The sequence below is a fragment of the Carassius carassius genome, chromosome 8 (genome assembly GCF_963082965.1).
Source record: "Carassius carassius chromosome 8, fCarCar2.1, whole genome shotgun sequence".
Lineage (NCBI taxonomy): Eukaryota > Metazoa > Chordata > Actinopteri > Cypriniformes > Cyprinidae > Carassius > Carassius carassius.
The window spans coordinates 7,245,795-7,263,325 of NC_081762.1; the positions used below are offsets into that span (position 1 = coordinate 7,245,795).

At 35.1% G+C, this 17,531-nt stretch overlaps 1 protein-coding gene across 2 annotated transcripts; it reads left to right on the forward strand.

The window, feature by feature from the left end:
* Window positions 1–201: 201 nt before the first annotated feature.
* LOC132144640 (transmembrane protein 170B-like) lies at window positions 202–13,445 on the forward strand. Of its 2 annotated transcripts, none has more exons than XM_059555192.1 (3): window positions 202–655; window positions 9,151–9,321; window positions 12,017–13,445. In XM_059555192.1, exons 1-3 carry the CDS (start codon window positions 385–387, stop codon window positions 12,145–12,147), a joined length of 573 nt encoding a protein of 190 aa, XP_059411175.1. In that variant the 5' UTR covers window positions 202–384; the 3' UTR covers window positions 12,148–13,445. The 2 variants fall into 2 exon arrangements, with proteins under 2 accessions (XP_059411175.1, XP_059411176.1); XM_059555193.1 differs by having other exon boundaries at window positions 206–541.
* Window positions 13,446–17,531: the final 4,086 nt, after the last annotated feature.

Here is a 17,531-nt window from a genome sequence, read left to right on the forward strand (position 1 = left end):
ATATATTGAATTTAGAATTGCACTCTCTCTCTCTGTCTAATTCTAAATTTAACACAGAACAAATTCAATATATGATATTCATTCATAAACTTCTGTATTTGGTCGTAATGTGAATGCTACGTTTTCCTCCCTTTAAGAGCGCTGCGCCTTTAAGAGCCATGCAGAAGCACTGGCGTGTGTGTGTGTGTGGCTGTGTGTGTGAGAGTGAGTGAGTGAGTGAGTGAGTGAGTGAGTGAGTGAGTGAGTGAGAGAGAGAGAGATAGAGTGTGTATGTGTAAGTGTGTGTCAGCCGTACCCATCATGGCCCCTGAGCTGCAGCTGTTCAGACGGACCGCCGCTCCGCCGTCCTCCTCCAGCGAGCAGCGGCACCGGTGAGGAGGCTCCATGTGTCCCCCATCCTCGGTCAGATATCTGAGCAAGAGGGCCGCGCTCCAGCCGCCCAGCGCGAACATGAATAAGGATTATTCCATTAATCTATCGGTGCAGCAAGTGCTCAGCCTGTGGGTCCAAGGCACGGTACCGACCCTACAGCACTTTACAGGTAGGCTACGTTCACACGAGGAGAAAGACCCGGTGAAACGGGTTCATGTGTCTCATCCAGCCGCGCGCACACGCCTCTCCACACCGGCAGACACGAGCATCCCATCTGAACAAGGTCACACTTCACAACACACTGTGTGCTTACATTGCAAATTAATAATGCAGAGTGTTTAGTATTGCATGCATTACTTAATTATTATTATATTATATATTGAGTGTGTATTTCCAGTTCCTTAAAATAACAATACTATGGTAGTTTGATATATAGCTTACCCTACCATATTCATCTGTTGTGCTACTAACATCATAGTATGATAAAATATACAGTATAACCATGATTTTACTTTGAAGCATGTTCATAAAACATGGCAACATGCCAAAGTACTTTTTGTAAGGGTGGCAGTTTTTTATTAAACAACATACGTTAATATAGTAATATTTTGGTATTAAGGAATAGTATTGCATGCAATAGTCAATATCTGTTGTGTTATATTTTAAGTGTTTTTTGCCAGCGAACTACATCTCTTTCATGGCACCATGGTACTTTGATATACCCTATTATAGTAATGAATGATATTAATCGATTGCATCACAGTAATGTAAAATACATAGTATTACCACAGTAAATGTGGACAAAACAGGAGTTTACCTTGGAACATATTTATAAAACATGGTGATACTATGGTACTGCAATAAGGATGTTGTATAAGAGTGGCAGTTTTTATAAATAACATTAATATGGTATAATTCAGAATCAAGATATGGATATCGTGAATCATTTTCATATAATGTGATATTTATAGTACTCAAAAGGTTAAGTATATTCCAGTGAATACTATAGTATTGATGTCGTAGTTGCGTCCAAAGCAACGATAGTTTCTCATGCACCTGACTGTGAAGTGTCAGTTTTTGTGTAGTTTGAAGTAAAAGCTGTGCTTGTCTAGACTGTAGTGCACTAATGCCAGTCTAGTGTGAACCTTTGAAAAGCATCATACCACTCATTAATCTTTAGTTAATCTTGAGTCATTGCACCGTTTCTGGCGGCTCTCTGCTTGTTTAGTGGAGTAATCGTTAGTAATTACCATCACCATGCTTGTGCTTGTGGGCTTTTTTTGTGCTGCTTTATACAGTCTTTTGCCTTGTAGAGTGTGTGTTTGTTCTGATCTTTACACAAAACTGATGATATACAGTCATATTTGAGTTCGAGCAGGCTGTTAGTCAACACCACTGTGTAAAAACATCTATTCAGTGTCAAGGGTGTAACCTGCTATATAGGGCAGTTTAGCTCCAAAACTAGTTCATTTCCTTTTTAGAGGTCTACGTAGATAAGGTAGCAACACCCATAACAACTCTCTGAAATTGTATGAAAGTGTTTTTTCTTTTAATGTGTTACAATCAATGGTGCATATATGAAATGGATGTTATTAAATAATTGATTAATTTGTTTATTATCGGATATGTCTCTCTCTCTCTCTCTCTCTCTCTCTCTCTCTCTCTCTTTCTGTCTGTCTCACTCTCTCTATATATACTGTATATAACGTAATACACACACACACACACTCTCTCTCTCTCTCTCTCTCTCTCTCTCTCTCTCACACACACACACACACACATATATAAAAGCTCTCTCTCTATGACATATAGTATAATATAAATATATATATATATATATTTTTTTTTTTCGGTCTCTCTTTTTACACACACATTGTAAAAATTGTTTTTCTGTAAAAAAAATCAATTGAACATAAAACTTTATTATTATTGAATTCTTTTAAGTACTACTAATAATTACTAATAATACTAATAATTATATATATATATGTATACTGTATGCACTGTACTGTGTGTGTGTATATATATATATATATATATATATATATATATATATATATATATATATGTATATGTAAACACACATACAATATATATGTATAGTATAGTATTTACAAAAATTTGGTATTGTGTTGGGTCATATGATTTACAATCTGGGTGGGTCAAAACGAGTTAAGAACCGCTGAAATACTGGCTAAACACTGCAGTGAACAATGTGATATGATATAAAAGCCAGACCACAAGTAAGTGGATGTTGGAAGTCAGCATGAAGCATTTAACAAGGGTAGGCCGGTTTATGGTGCATGAGGCACATGACACGCCCTTTCACTTCCGAGATTTGGCCAGATGATCATTTCTGCAATTTCGTGGACATCTGGCATGACGCAACACATGATGCAACTTGTGCGAGAACTGCGGGACAGGTAGCATGTGAGGACTGATGAAGGAATTCACCCTTCCCCACCGAACCCCTCTGGCATTATTACTCACCCTCATGCCATTCCAAAGCAATATGCTATTTGTGTGTGTGTGTGTGTCATCAAAAAATACATTTTGAAGAAGTTCTTTCTTTGGAACTCTTCTCTAAATAAAACCAGTTCACGATAGTCAAGCACCAAAAAAAGTACCACGCATCTATTTGTGCAACTGCATACGGGTTTGTAAAGACTTAAAGGGTGAGTAAACAATGACAGAATATTAATTTTGGCTGAAGAATGATAGGATGAGGTTGCACATCAGCTGTGGCTTCAATCCCCCATCAGAACAGATAATGAGACAGCTGTGTTCAGATGACTCTGATGCAGTAGACATCTCTCGTTGTGATGATGTGAAGGAACAGCACAGGTGCAGAAGCACAGAAACTCAAAGAGAATGCATCAGATTATGACAAATTCCCACTTGGGAGGAAAGTTAATGGCGTTTCCTGTTTTGGTCAGTGGAACATGCCTATTTAGTCATTTCATTTCCTTCTGCTGTTTAGGGAGGAGACAGACTTCTGCATACTTAGCAGTTGTTTGTGCCTTTGGGTGAATAGTGCACTCTTAGAAACTTTAGTTTGTCTGGGTCAAAAATAGGAGATTAATTTGACTTCTGCGAGTTCAACATTATGAACTGGTCGACAATTAATGAAGCCAAAACATCATTATAAGGTAGCGAGTAAGAGGTTGTTGTATTAGAACGAAATAAATATTGTAAACGCTACCATTCAAAAGTTTGAAATTACAAACCAAGGTTACATTTATTTGATACAGTAAAAACAGTAATATTGTGAAATATTATTACTATTTAAAATAAATGTATTCTGTTTTAATATATGTTCAAATGTAATGTATTTTTGCAGATTTTTCAGCATCATCTCTCCTGCCTTCAGTGTCACATGATCTTTCAGAAATCATTCCAATATGCTGATTCACTTTTTATTATTATTATTATCAGTGTTGAGAACAGTAATACTGCTTCATATTTTTTGTGGAGACCATTGCACTCTTTTTCAGGATTATAGAAAATTCTGAAGAACAGTATTTCTATGAAAAATACATATTTTGTAAATTAAAAATGGTTTTACTGTCACATTTGGGCAATTTAATGCAATCTTGTTTAATAAAAGTATTTATTTCATGGTAGTGTATATTACAAGAATAAATATTTCTAATGTAAATTTGAATGAAAGATTTGCTATTACAAATGGCTGTGGGTGTTTAAATGGGTTCTTTGTTAAGTTCTTCTCTATTGTAAGTCTGTAGGTTTATTGATGTTTTGTCATCTGCCAGACACTGCTAATAGTAATATAGCATGTCTCAATAATCAGTGGCTGAGTTTCCTTTGCAGAAGTACATTAGAAACTTTAAACCGTCATGAAAACAAAGTTTTAACTACAGTATATTATTGGTAAAGATCTGTGGTGTTGCTACTTCTCATTTGGTGATCTCATTTAGCATCTTGTTTTTCAAATTTGGTCCTGTTTATCGTGGTAAGACAGTGTTAGACAGTGCTTTATGATGGTAGGCTTGTTTATTTGTTCGCTTGCTTAATTAGAATAAGAGTTTTGGCTGTTTGCATGTGCTGTGCATCATTATACTGTATGCTGATGCTGGAGAACAATTTTTCTCACTGTGACCGTTGACAGCATGACAAAAGAGTTTTTTTGTCACCTCGGAAACTGCTTTGTTGACACAACCAGCGCCCAGGGTGTATAAAGGGGCCTTTCAAATGCTGAAAGCTTTACATTAAACTCTCCTTTTTCATTGCAACAATATGACCTTGCAAATATATCCTGATGGTCTATGTTTTTGTATAACTGTGAAAATATTTGGATGATCCTTGAAGTTGATTCTGCACTAATCAGATCCAATATTTCTTGTATTATATATATATATGTATGTATGTAATGTATGTATGTATGTATGTCAGTTTATATTTCCAAACAAGGAGATGTTGCCAGTTGTTCTAGATTGTTTGTTCTGTTTCTTCATGTCATTCCAAACAGACTGATGATGGTCAGATCAGACCTCTGTGTGGAGCACTGGTTGTTGTAAGACAAAAATCTCACTGGATTATTACAATCAATGGCAAAATGATTGTTTGGAAATGTAAACTGATATTTCCCACTGACACACTACAGCAGAAGATATTAATAACTGACTTAAAACTATTTAGCTTTTAGTGTTCTAATATTTTTTTTATTCATATATATTGAACAAAAATAAATGTGATCATAATTATGCATATATTACTTTAGCTGTACTATATTATGCAATAGCTGCAAATGCTTTATTACTATAGCATTTTCCCCAGACTGTCATTTCTAAGATTTTTAAACAAAGCGATTGCTCCATCAGTGTTAAATCAATCAATGTGCATCAATGTGTGCCTTTAGCCCCAATATCCTTACCCTATATCCTTTAGTGAGTAAAATGTGAGTCTGTGAGTGTTGAAATAATGTGAAATAAAGTGTCTCTGTACCTGGTAATGTGGGTCAGTAGTACATTCATTGATTGGATTCTTTCCAACAATGTTATTGTCTATGTTCTTGGATCTCTGTGCTTTAGTTTTACTCCTCTGCGCTAAAGTCTTTCTCAGTCTCTCTTCCAGTCCATTTGTTCTAAAATGTCTGCCTTCCTGCATCTCAGTGCTGAAGTGTTTGTTGTCCAGTATTTGTGTGTTATCCGTGCTTTTTGCAGTAGGCAGTGCCACCTCATTCCTGGCACAGCGTGGCTCTGAGGCTTTTGTGTCCGTCTGCCTCAGTTTACTGATAACACAGTTTGATGGAAGACTCTCTGTGTTGCTATAGTTGATCTGTTTATAGTGGTGTGTGTGTGTGTGTGTGTGCCTGCATGTACGGTTTACAGGCCTCTCAGTCTGGATGTTATGTCACACTTATCATGTGAATGGCAGTTTATAGCTTAATCAATGCATTGTGTTTGAGTGTCAGTGTTTAGTCTGGGTTACTGAGACATAGGTGATACATAGATGAGTGAGGGTGCTTTAATTTGATCAAAATTACTGTAAAAACAGTCAGATATTATTACAATAAAAATAAACAGTAATTTTTAATTATATTTCACTATTTTACTGTTTTTTTATATTACTGTTTGCAGCCTTGGTGCACTTAAGGGTCTTCTTTAAAAAAAAAGTCCAAATGTGTCAATGGATGTGTGTACTAGATAATGTATATGTACTGTAAATATAATATAAATGTGTTAATTTACAAATGTACAGATCCTAAGGATCTAATGGCATAACATCTCTTCATGCTTCAGGGTAAATAAATAAAGCTATAATCAGCACTGTATAGCGTTGCATGTGCAAATATGCAGTTTGTTATTTGACGCGTTCACTTTGACATGTTAAATTACGGCTGTCAGCAGTATTTCTGCCTGAGCGTGTGGTTTCTTAAGCATTTCTCATTTGTGGAGCTGCATTGCCCATAGTTAATGACAACAGCAGTGTGATAATCGGTTTGGTTGTTGAGCTACAGTACGATGCTCGTCCATGTCCTGGAATCTTCTGGAAGGCTCCCAGAGCCGACTCATTCTTATCAGCGGAGCCAAACTTCCCATTTACTCCCCTCAGAGCTGTGTGGACAAGACACTTAAATAATAACAGTCTCCAAGCTCATGGTAGATGGAGAGAGGTATATGGAGTGTGAAAGAGAGAGTAAATGAAAGTAGAATGGACAGTTTATGAGAAAGCGAGGTTGGAGACAGTGAGAGAGTATTTATTGAGCTTCACTGTTTTAAGTACGTGGTGTTCTGCTCTGTTCTGATGTGTTCTGACTCAAGACTCAGAAGTACTTCTTCAAATACTGGCATATTTGGCCATGTTGACTTTAATACAGTTTTCATTTATTTTATTTTATTTGTTTCAGTAGTGCATATCTATACATAATTCTGTATTTTTTTTGTATTTTTTAGCCAACATATATCATATGCACCACATGTGAAATTGTTTAATAGCATTATGAGGCGGAAATTAAATTTTATAAATTTTTGGACTGACTGATTCTTTTGTCTTGCCAAGGCTAATTTAATTTCCAGCATTCTGCGTATCCTAAACATACACAATGACATATAGTTTCATGCTTTTTGCAAAATTGGACTAAATTACAGCTTGACTGAAAATGACACACAGTAAAACATTGTTCACAGATGATACGATTTCATTCCTTCGTTGCTAATGTACAAAACATTGGGATCGGCAAATCATTTTAATGTTTTTGAAAGTCTCTTATGCTCACCAAGGCTTCATTATTTGATTATAAATGCAGTAAAACAGTGTATAAATACAGTAAAACCTTAGTTTCTCAGTAAAATTAATATGATGTCACAAAAAGGTCGCAGTCTCCTAATTTGAATAAATTAACGTATGAAGTGTACAAGTACTGTATGTTTGAATTTTAGTTTGTTATGGCTAATTTCCACCGAGTGGTACGGTTCCGTACAGTAACTTTCCACACTACCCTAGCAAATGTTTCTTCCAAAAACACCTAGCAACAAATTTAGCAATTTTTTTTATTTATTTGCCAACTTTTAGCAACTTTTGACAAGTCAAACGATAAAAAGGCACACATTTTCCATCTAAATTGCACAAAATGAGGAAACTAAATATGCCTAGCAGTACACACATCACATGAATTAAGTTAGCTGCCATTAATTTGATAGTAATAATTGAATAATTGTTTATTTATGATACACCTTGTTAGTAGCTTGTACCTGCGATTGTTGATCAGTTAGTACGCTGTAAGTAAAAAAAATCTAGAAAAATAGAAAAAGTACTACTAATTTTCCAGGACATTATCCGTTATCCATTTTTCATTATCGATTGTTACCCTGTACAAAATGCAATGCATAATTTAAAATGCAGGTAAAAAACCTGTGAAAAATCAATACAGAAAATTCCTTCATATTAACATAGTAGATTGTGCCCTATTTTAACAGATATTTTCTGTGCATATATTGCTGAGATTTGAAGTAGATTTGAAGTAGTGAAGTAGTGACAATTTTGCGTCATAATTACGTAATGATGTCATCGTACAATGTCATTTAGCAACTTTTAGCAACAATTTAGCAACCTCTCCTGAAAAGTATTTGGTAACACTGGTTCCGATCTGCTGTCCATGAGTGTTGAGCTTATTTACATCAGAGTGCTCAAATACACAAAAATATAACAGTGTATTTTATAATTTTATATTTTCACACAGACAATAGCCATTTCTCAGTATGCATTCTTGTCTGTTCTTGTAATTGTCAAAATATTACTGATATTTTGTCATGAAATGTAGCGTACATTTATACTTATATAAATGTATACACCTAGAGCAGCCTTAGCTCGGCTAGTCCTTCCAACATTTGCCGCTGGCTCTTTATTTATTAGATTAAACATGAGATACAATTCATTTTGGGTAGAATTAACATGCATTGGTTGTCTCATTAATCTATTATTTGTTCCTGGTCATATCGTTTTGGCTGAGCACAAAGTTATGTTTAACTTGTGTATGTGTATGTGTATATATATATATTAAACTTTACCGTAGTACAGCAATGACTTTTTAGCATATATTTTACGGAATTGTTTGCTTTTGTCTTTATTTCCTCTTATATAAGCCTCTCATACTTTATTATTGTACATTAAAACTGACATTTAACAAAAAGAGGCAGAGTTGTGCTTATAGTGACGCTTTATCGTCAGTCGCTACTTTCCGGCATACACCATGTCTAAGGGTACTGTTGGTGGTGGAAACACAAGCTAGATGAGGGTGTTCGGTCCCAATCATACCGTACTGTACTGTACTGACCCGTACCACTCGGTGGAAACGAGCCATTAGTGTTCCTTTAGCAGCAGTTCCACAAAAAACAGTTCCTCTTCACTCATGAAAGCAGAACCTTTTTTTTTAAGAATAAGAACAAACAAGAACCAGAATGTGTCTTGTATTTTGTTATTAGTTGATGTGACAGTGACACAGAAAATCATAACTATGCATGATTTGGTTCAGAATTGTTCTCTACCATACTACATTTGCTGTGTGCTGTATGTTTACTGTGCTTAACCATCTATTTCCAGCGTGAATCATCAGTAATAACTGTTTTACACAATATTAGAATATTATGCTCTGAAATTACTGACACAACTGGCTGCCACTTGCTGAATGAAACACGCAGCTGACATATTCATGCATAAGCTTCCTAAAAGAAATGCTGCTCATTTGCATTTTTGGAAACCAGCTAACTTTCTAATCGGTTTGTTCTAATCTTTTTCTGTGTCTGTGTGTTCTGTCTGCAGAAATGTGGTACTGGGTCTTCCTGTGGTGTCTATTTTCGTCTCTGTTCGTTCACGGTGCCGTGGGTCTGCTGATGTGTGTGACTCTACAGCGTCATAAGAGAGGACGGCTCATCACAGTGGTGCTCATCAGTGTGGGGTTCCTGGCCTCTCTCACCGGCGGGGTCATCACAAGTCAGTACTTGCTTACTTCTGCTTTTCTTATCAGCTTTTGTGGTCTAAGCTATTTTAGAAATAAGTGTGCATGTTCTTAAACCTAATATAACATTGATATTATTAAATGTCCCTGACTGTTTTGTGCATGATTCATTAATGCATAGTTTTAAAAAGCTTGTTTGTTAAATTTCTCTCAGGGAAGGGGATGTATATCTGTAGTAGTGAGTGGATGTAGGAGTGCTGAGCCTGTGGCTTTTCTATATGCAAGCATCAATGTCTTGAACTTGATGCAAGCTGCAACCGGTAACCAGTGCAAGGAGATAAAGAGAGGTGTAACATGGGCTCGTTGAAGATCAGTCGTGCTGCTGCATTCTGAATCATTTGTAGATGTTTGATTGTGCTTGATGGAAGTCCAGCCAGAAGACCACTGAAGTAGTCCAGCCTAGAAATGACAAGGGCCTGGACAAGAAGTTGTGCAGCATACTCCGTTAGAAAGAGCCTGATCTTTCTGATGTTGTGCAATACAAACCTTTCTTTGAAGGTCAGCTGGTCATCAAAGGTTTCAACAAGATTTCTAACCAAAGTTGATGGGTTAATTGTAGAAGAACCTAGCTAGATGGAAAAATCATGCTGTAGAGTTGGAGTGGCAGGGAAGACAAGAAGTTCAGTCTTTGCCAGATTTAGCTGTAGGTGATATTCTTTCATCCATGCCGAGATATCCATCAGGCAGCATGAGATCCGTGCAGCTACCATTGGATCATCTAGTTGAAATGAAATCAGATAGATCCAGCGGAATAAAAACTGATGTTTTCGAATCAGCTTTTGCAATCTGCAGGGCTTCCGTGACTGAGAGTAGTGCAGTCTCTATTGAATGGCCACTCCTGAATCCTGACTGGTTAGTGTCCAGTTTATTTTTCTGTGAAATAAACAATGATACCTGGTTGAAAACAACTCTTTTGAGGGTTTTCGCCGTGAATGGAAGGAGAAAGACATGGTCTGTAACTATCTGTAGGTGAAGTGTTTAATGTAGGTTTTTTTGAGCAGTGAGGTTACCCGAGCCTGCTTGAATGCAGTGAGGAAGATGCCTGTTAGCAGAGATGTGTTGATCATGTGTGTGAGAGCTGGTAAAAGTGTTGGAAATATTGCTTGGGGAAGGTGTGAGGGGATTGGGTCCAGAAGGCATGTTGTAGGATGGCTGGAGAGGAGAAGTTTTGATACTTCTGCCTCTGTGAGGGGACAGAATGAGAAGATGGGAGTTTTAGCAGTGGGTGTGGTTGGTTTGGAGTCCTGTGTGTGGGGCTGAGGAATTGACTACTGCTGGTTCTGGTTTTGTCTGTGAAGAATGCTGTGAAATCATCAGCTGATATAGAAGTGGTGGGAGGTGGTGGAGGGGGACAGAGGAGAGAATTTAATATTTTGAAGAGATTATGTGTGTCTGGAGCACTGTTGATCTTTTCGTGGAAGTACAGAGATTTGGCTGGACTTCTGCAGAGAAAGATGAAAGCAAAGACTGATGCATGCTCAGGTCTTACGGCTCTTTTGATTTGTGCCATTTTCTCTCTGTTCATTTCAATTTAATGTTACTGTTTCTGTCAATGATTTAAGAACTATTTTGTCCGAAACCGAAAATTAAAATTTTACTTTTTTTTTTTTTTTTGGCTGTCCAAATTTTGGTGCATCTTTATAATGCAATATGTTAAAGATGTTTTAAGGACAATTGGCAGGGTGTCAGTGAACTAGCTATTAGCTGTTCTCAAGTCAGACACAAATGGAGTTTGACTCCATTTATATATAGCCACACATTGTAGTGCCCATTCCCAGTGGCCTGCTTTATTATTAATATGGATTTTGAAGAGAGAGAGAAAGATAGATAGATAGAGAGACATTAACTGAAAGCCACATCACACACCTGTCACACAACAGCTTACATATACATTAACCTACACACAGGCTTTTAGACAAACACACTGAATCATGTCACTAAAACATTTAATAACAGTCAGACGTCTGCTTGGAGAACATAAATGATTTTGCCAGGCTAAAGTGCTATCCAGTCTAGAGAAGTCTTTTATTGTTTATTAGTAAGGCTCCCAAACAGGACCTTGAGAGCACATTCATTCTTCCAAGATTTAAATTAAAATGATCATATTTCATTTTCTTTAATTTTATGTAGATCTCCCCATCCTAGAACATTTATTGAAACAACCATGAGTTTATTAATATATGAGAAGCTAAATTATGACTAATCTAATTAGTCTGGTTTCTGCTGCTGTTCTTTGCTAGACTGAATTTTGAATTAGTCTGAGATTCCATATTTACAAGAATATTACATGATATTTGCCTTTTTTTTTTAAGCAGAAATTTAGTGGAAAATATTTGGTGTCTTTAACCTTTTAACTCTTAAGACTGCAAAACTGTTGACTTTGCAACAGCCACAGTCTCAAAAACATTTCAGATGTGATTTCCCAAAGGAAGGTTTTATCATTGACATATTTCTTTTTCGTGGCTCAGTAGTTAATATGTCATTTAATTATTAACTTTGCCGTTAGATGTTATTTTTTAAATCCTCAGAACAAATAAACATGATACACTATCTATGTATCTAACTGCCTCTCCGTCTATCTTTATGCTTAACATTTCAGACTAGGGTTTCTCAAGCCAACATCAATGTTTGTCTGCAGTCTTATGTGAATGTTGATGTCCCCTGTCTCAGGTGCAGCAGTGGCAGGTGTGTACCGATTGGCAGGGAAGGACATGGCTCCTCTTGAAGCTCTGGTGTTTGGGGTGGGCCAGACCGCTTTCACCGTCATCATCTCATTCTCACGCATCTTGGCCACTCTTTAAATGGACTGAAAGCATCATTGACTTACACACAACAGCGAATCGACCAGCAGAAGAGCCGGGGTCAAGGTGAGTGGGGTTAAACCACAGGAGGTTTGGCCTGCGGTACAAAACAATTAGCTTTAAAAATCACTAATGGCCAATGGACAACTATATGAAACCCTCTGGAATGGCAGTCTTGGAGATTTTACCATTTCAAGAAGCAAAAATAGCATTATAGGCCAATGACTCAATCAACGTGCCAACTGCCTCGATGGAGGATTGAGATGAATCTTCGGATGTCTGTTTGTCTTTGTTAAACATTTGTTTTGTTTTTGCACATGGATCGCTTCAGCTTCATGTAAACTGGGTGGTTTTGGAGCCGTAGTTGGGCTGTAACGCCAAGATGGATGCATTCGAAAACATCCTCCAATAATTTGACTTTCAGTGTGTCTGTCTGTCCTCAAACATATTCTAATTCTGCTCTGATGAACACTCCTGTTTGTATTAATATAGATTTTCCAGCCGTTTTCTTCTTCCACTTTGCACTTTCTGCATTTTGAAAAGGTGTAAGATCTGTAGAAGGTATGCTGGGATGCAATATGGACATTAATTCAAGGAGGTTAAGGTGTAATCTGGTCTCTTTTAACCAATATAAATGTATCCATAATGGAAAAACGCCTTATAATATGGTAACACATAATGGAACATTAATATGAATTTTAACTGTCATCAAATGTCAGTTTTAAAGCAAAGATGACAAGTATATTTAGAAAGTCACTATGGCCTACAACGTCTTGTCCTGTGTAAACCATCAACTGCGATTATATCATGGAAACATTCAAATCTGATCTTGTCCTTGTACACAGTATTTAATGTCTTCATGTATAATCCTTTTTTATCCAGCATTACTGTGGCAATACTCTCCCTGCTCAAATATGCGAACTTAAACCTCAGGCCTTAAAACACAAGAGAGACAAGTTTGTTAGGCTGGCTAAATCTGTAATGATGAAGAAACAATCTCATCTAGATCTTGAATGGACTGAAGCTGTGTACATTTTCATTTTTGGGGGAACAATTCCTTACTGGAAAAGGTTTTGAACGGTGAAAAGTGTGGAATGTGATGACAGCAGTGTGATTTAGGATGCCTCACTGCTTCAACTAGCTTTATTATTGACAAAACTCTCCTTGTTTTACCATTTCCTTCTTATAAACAGCATGAATTTTAATGCTATTAATAACCTAATAGTTCAAAACCATTTTACTTGTTGAAAATTCTATTTACATTCAAATGTAAATTTTTGCAAAGAATTAAATTGTTTTTATTTTTAAAATATATTTATTTGGTAGCACTATATGTGAAACTTATACTATATATATATATATATATATATATATATATATATATATATATATATATATATATATATATATATATATATATATATATATATAATGCATCATGAAGGTATCCATAAATATGCAGAATACCCAAGGCAAGAATCACTGTTATTATTGGTATAAATATATATGGTTAGGATTTGGACAAACTACTATTAAATTGTTTAATGTAGTGTATGAAAAAATGGATGCAAACATTTCTGCACTGAATTGTTGTTAAAAAAGCATCATAAAAAAACTTTTAAATGATAATTCAGTTTTTCAAAGAAAATTTAATTTAATGCTTTATTTGATGTCATGCTGCTTTATGTTTAAAACTATAACTATAAATAGGAGTATTATAACGTATTAAAATTATTTAGTAATCAATTACAGCTGCATTTTTAAGGCATTATTTAAAAAAAATTGAATACCTTTAAAATGCATTATATATATATATGCTTCGCTTTTCAAACAAAACAAACTCAGTTGCATTTGGTATGCATCTGATTGAATTATTATTTAAAAATATTATTCACTTTTTTCAGAGCGTGTGAGCCATTTCTAAAACTCAAAACGGGCGTTTCAATGTTTCGCCTTTTAATAGCCATCCAATCTCTTTAAGACCGATGCCAAACTTCACCTGTTTAATACTGTATTACAAAAGAGCATATTCCTAATACTTGTTTGTCTATCAACAGTTCATTCATGTATGGCTGTTGTGTCAAAGGGAATAATATGATTGTTGGTTTAATGTAACAAGTGACGTCTGAAGGCACTGAAACACAGGATCATGGGAATTGATTCCTTTTGCTTTATTGTTCTGCTGTCATTGACATAATGTTTATTTAAACCAAAGTATTCCATTTCTCTTAAGCTTTAGGACTTTTTAATTGCACATAGTTTTTTATGCAAAGCAACTGTTGTTTATGACTTTTTTTATATTATGCGTTTTTGCTTGTCAGACTTCTCAGCACTGAGACATGAAGTCTGAACAAGACTACTCCTGAAAAGGCTGATTTTCCATTTGATACTGTGAAAAACATTCAGACGTTATTGATGAGGGTGTTGGATGTAATGGCTTTCTTATTTCCAATCTTATGCAACTAAAAGTTCACTTTCAGTACCAGACCAGCACTGCAGAGGGCACCAGTGTACTGTGAACGAGTGTGAAACCTGCTTCTGTCAAAGGAAATGGATTGTGTCTGTAGAATTATGCAGGTCTAATGTGTTGATGCATAATGTATGAGGGATTCTGGAGTCAAAAAATAATCACTTTTTGTTGATTATTAATATCATGTATTTGCTTTGCAATTGATCCTTTTGGAACAATGAATTGATGTACAGAATGACATTTTACCATGTTATTTAAACAATTTTTGTATAAACAGTAAAAACAGATTTTTGTTATTTAGCATTTTTTACTTGTTTTCCAGAACAAATATCATTATTCTTAACTGTCACCCGTCCCCTCAGCATTTTAAAATTAGACATTGCCTTACAATGGAAATGGTACTTCAAAATCATTTAAAAAAATGTATTCTTTCATGAATTATAACAATTTATGTTTGGATAGTGCACTTTAATGTCTATGTTCAAATGGGGGTGACATGAGGTTAAATTTATCTACATACAAGCTATTAAGTCTTATTTTCTGAAATGTGTATCAAAATTAAGTGAGATTAAGCTTAAAACAAGACAAAAAAAATTAAAATAATAAAATAAAAACTTTCAAATTCAAAGGTAAAATAAGTCAAGTTGATTTTTCTTAGTCCATTGACAGATATTTGTCGTTTTAAGCATAAAAGTACTTCTTTTTTATTTTATTTATTAATTATTATTATATTATTATCATAGAAAAAACTATATCTTATATTATTTTGCTCCCCAAGTTGATGTATCTTGATTTAAGACAGTTTGGATACTTTTTCTAAATACTGAATGCTAAGTAAGAAAATCATTTATGCAGTAGGCTAACCCTGATGATAACCACAAAATTGCATAAAAAATCAAAAACTTGGAATTTGATGTCATGTGACTACATTTGAAAACTGTTACATAACGCATACAATTTCACATTGTTCTGAAAAAATACAAAATAAATACTGTCTACGTTGAGCGTAATGCATAGTATATAGAAGGCATAGTATTCCATTCTGAACGCAGCCATAGATGTCATATTGTTTTCACAAAATTTTTCGTATTTGAGTATATCAATTAATTTTAACTTTGTATATTTATGATTTATTCATTACACGTAGCCCTCTATAGTTACAGCAGATAGCTGTTCATGTGCATTTGTTACTACCGTAAAGCAGTCCGCCCTGTTGCAGAATTTCGTACCCACTCACTTCAAAACTTCTTTCAGGAAAGAAACAGAAGCTATTCTCCTTATAAGAAGTCAGTGAACCATCAGAATGATTTTGGAATGGATGTTTCAAGGTAAAAAAAAAAACCTTGACAAACAGTTGCTTTTTAATTGGCTAATATAATTTAACATATCATGTGTGTTTAACATGATTAGCATGATGGGTGTCTGGAACACAAGCTTCAGTTGTCTGTGTTTATGAGTGAAGCAGTAGATTTGTTTAGTTTGCTGTCCGTGTGTGTGGTTGTGTAACAAACCTTTCCTATGAGGTTTGATTGATTCAGATGTTTTGATAAAGTTTGACTGAGCAGAATAGTTTTGAAATACTTTTATAGCTGCCTTTAAGATTATGCGTTCATATAGCTCTGCAAAACTATAACGTCTCTTGATCTTTCTTTGTTGATGTAATTTATTGTTTGCACAGTTTTGAGGGTTTAGCAGCGTGACTATAAAGTGGGTGTCTTTATGACCAAATTATGTTCAGAGCTGCTGATTGGTCAGTTGGTATCAATTAGACATATGCGTCTGAAAAAAGTCTTATGTTGAGTTGAAGATGTGACATGAATGGCTGGTAATATTTCAGGCCTTGGAAAAACTTGAGATGGAGAATATTGCAATACAGAGAGGGACGTGATAGGACACATCCCTGACAGAAACGGTTTCATCTGTTGATGTAAAACATTCAACACAGTCAACGTTTGCCTGTCACGTGTCTGTACCTCAGCGATTGCATGCAAAAATGCAACTCCTCTCGGACTTTAAAGTGTGCAAATGGATTTCTGACAATCCTTGTTAAATGCCACTCCGCAAGAAGTGGAGTGTGTAGATAGTGTAAGATATGTTCTATTTTTAATTTTGTATGAGCAAACAGCTGTGCTTTCCAGCACCTCTATTTAAGTACAAAGGCTAAGTACAAAAGCTCCTCTGTAAAACACTCTGCGGTCAGTTGAAATAAAGTTGTTTTGCAGTAAAAGTTGCCTTGTGGTTGTCACTTACTGAGTTTTTTCAACTCTCTCTCTATGTATATATTATATAAAATGTTTTGTATAAATAAATATATATGTTTATTCTACAGCATAAAACAAGTTTGGGGTCAGTAAAACCTTTTGAATAATTTGTGCTCACCAAGGTTGCATTTATTTGATGAAGATACCATAAACACAGTAAATTTGTTAAATATTATTATAATTTAAAATAACTGTTTTCTATTTATGTGTGTATATATATGATAAAATATAATTTATTCCTGTAATGAAAAAAGCTAAATTTCCAGCTTCATTAGTCCGCTCTTCAGCGTCACGTGATACTTTACAAATAATTCTGATGATTTACTGCTAAGGAAACACTTCTGATTATCATCAATGTCGAAAACAGTTGTTAAATCTTTTTTTTCAGGATTCAGGATGATGAATAGAAAATTAAATGATGAAAACAGCATTCATTTATTATATTCTTCACTGTCACTTTTCATCAGTTTACTGCATCCTTGCTTAATAAAAGCATTCATTTCTTTAAAAAAAATAAAATCTTACCGACCCCAAACCTTTCAGAGGAAGTGTGTATAATTTATAATCAATATTTTGTCTTTTTTTTAAATTTACATATAAAATTTAATTTAGTCATTTTTTAATGTTTATTTTTATTTTTTGTTAAATGATTA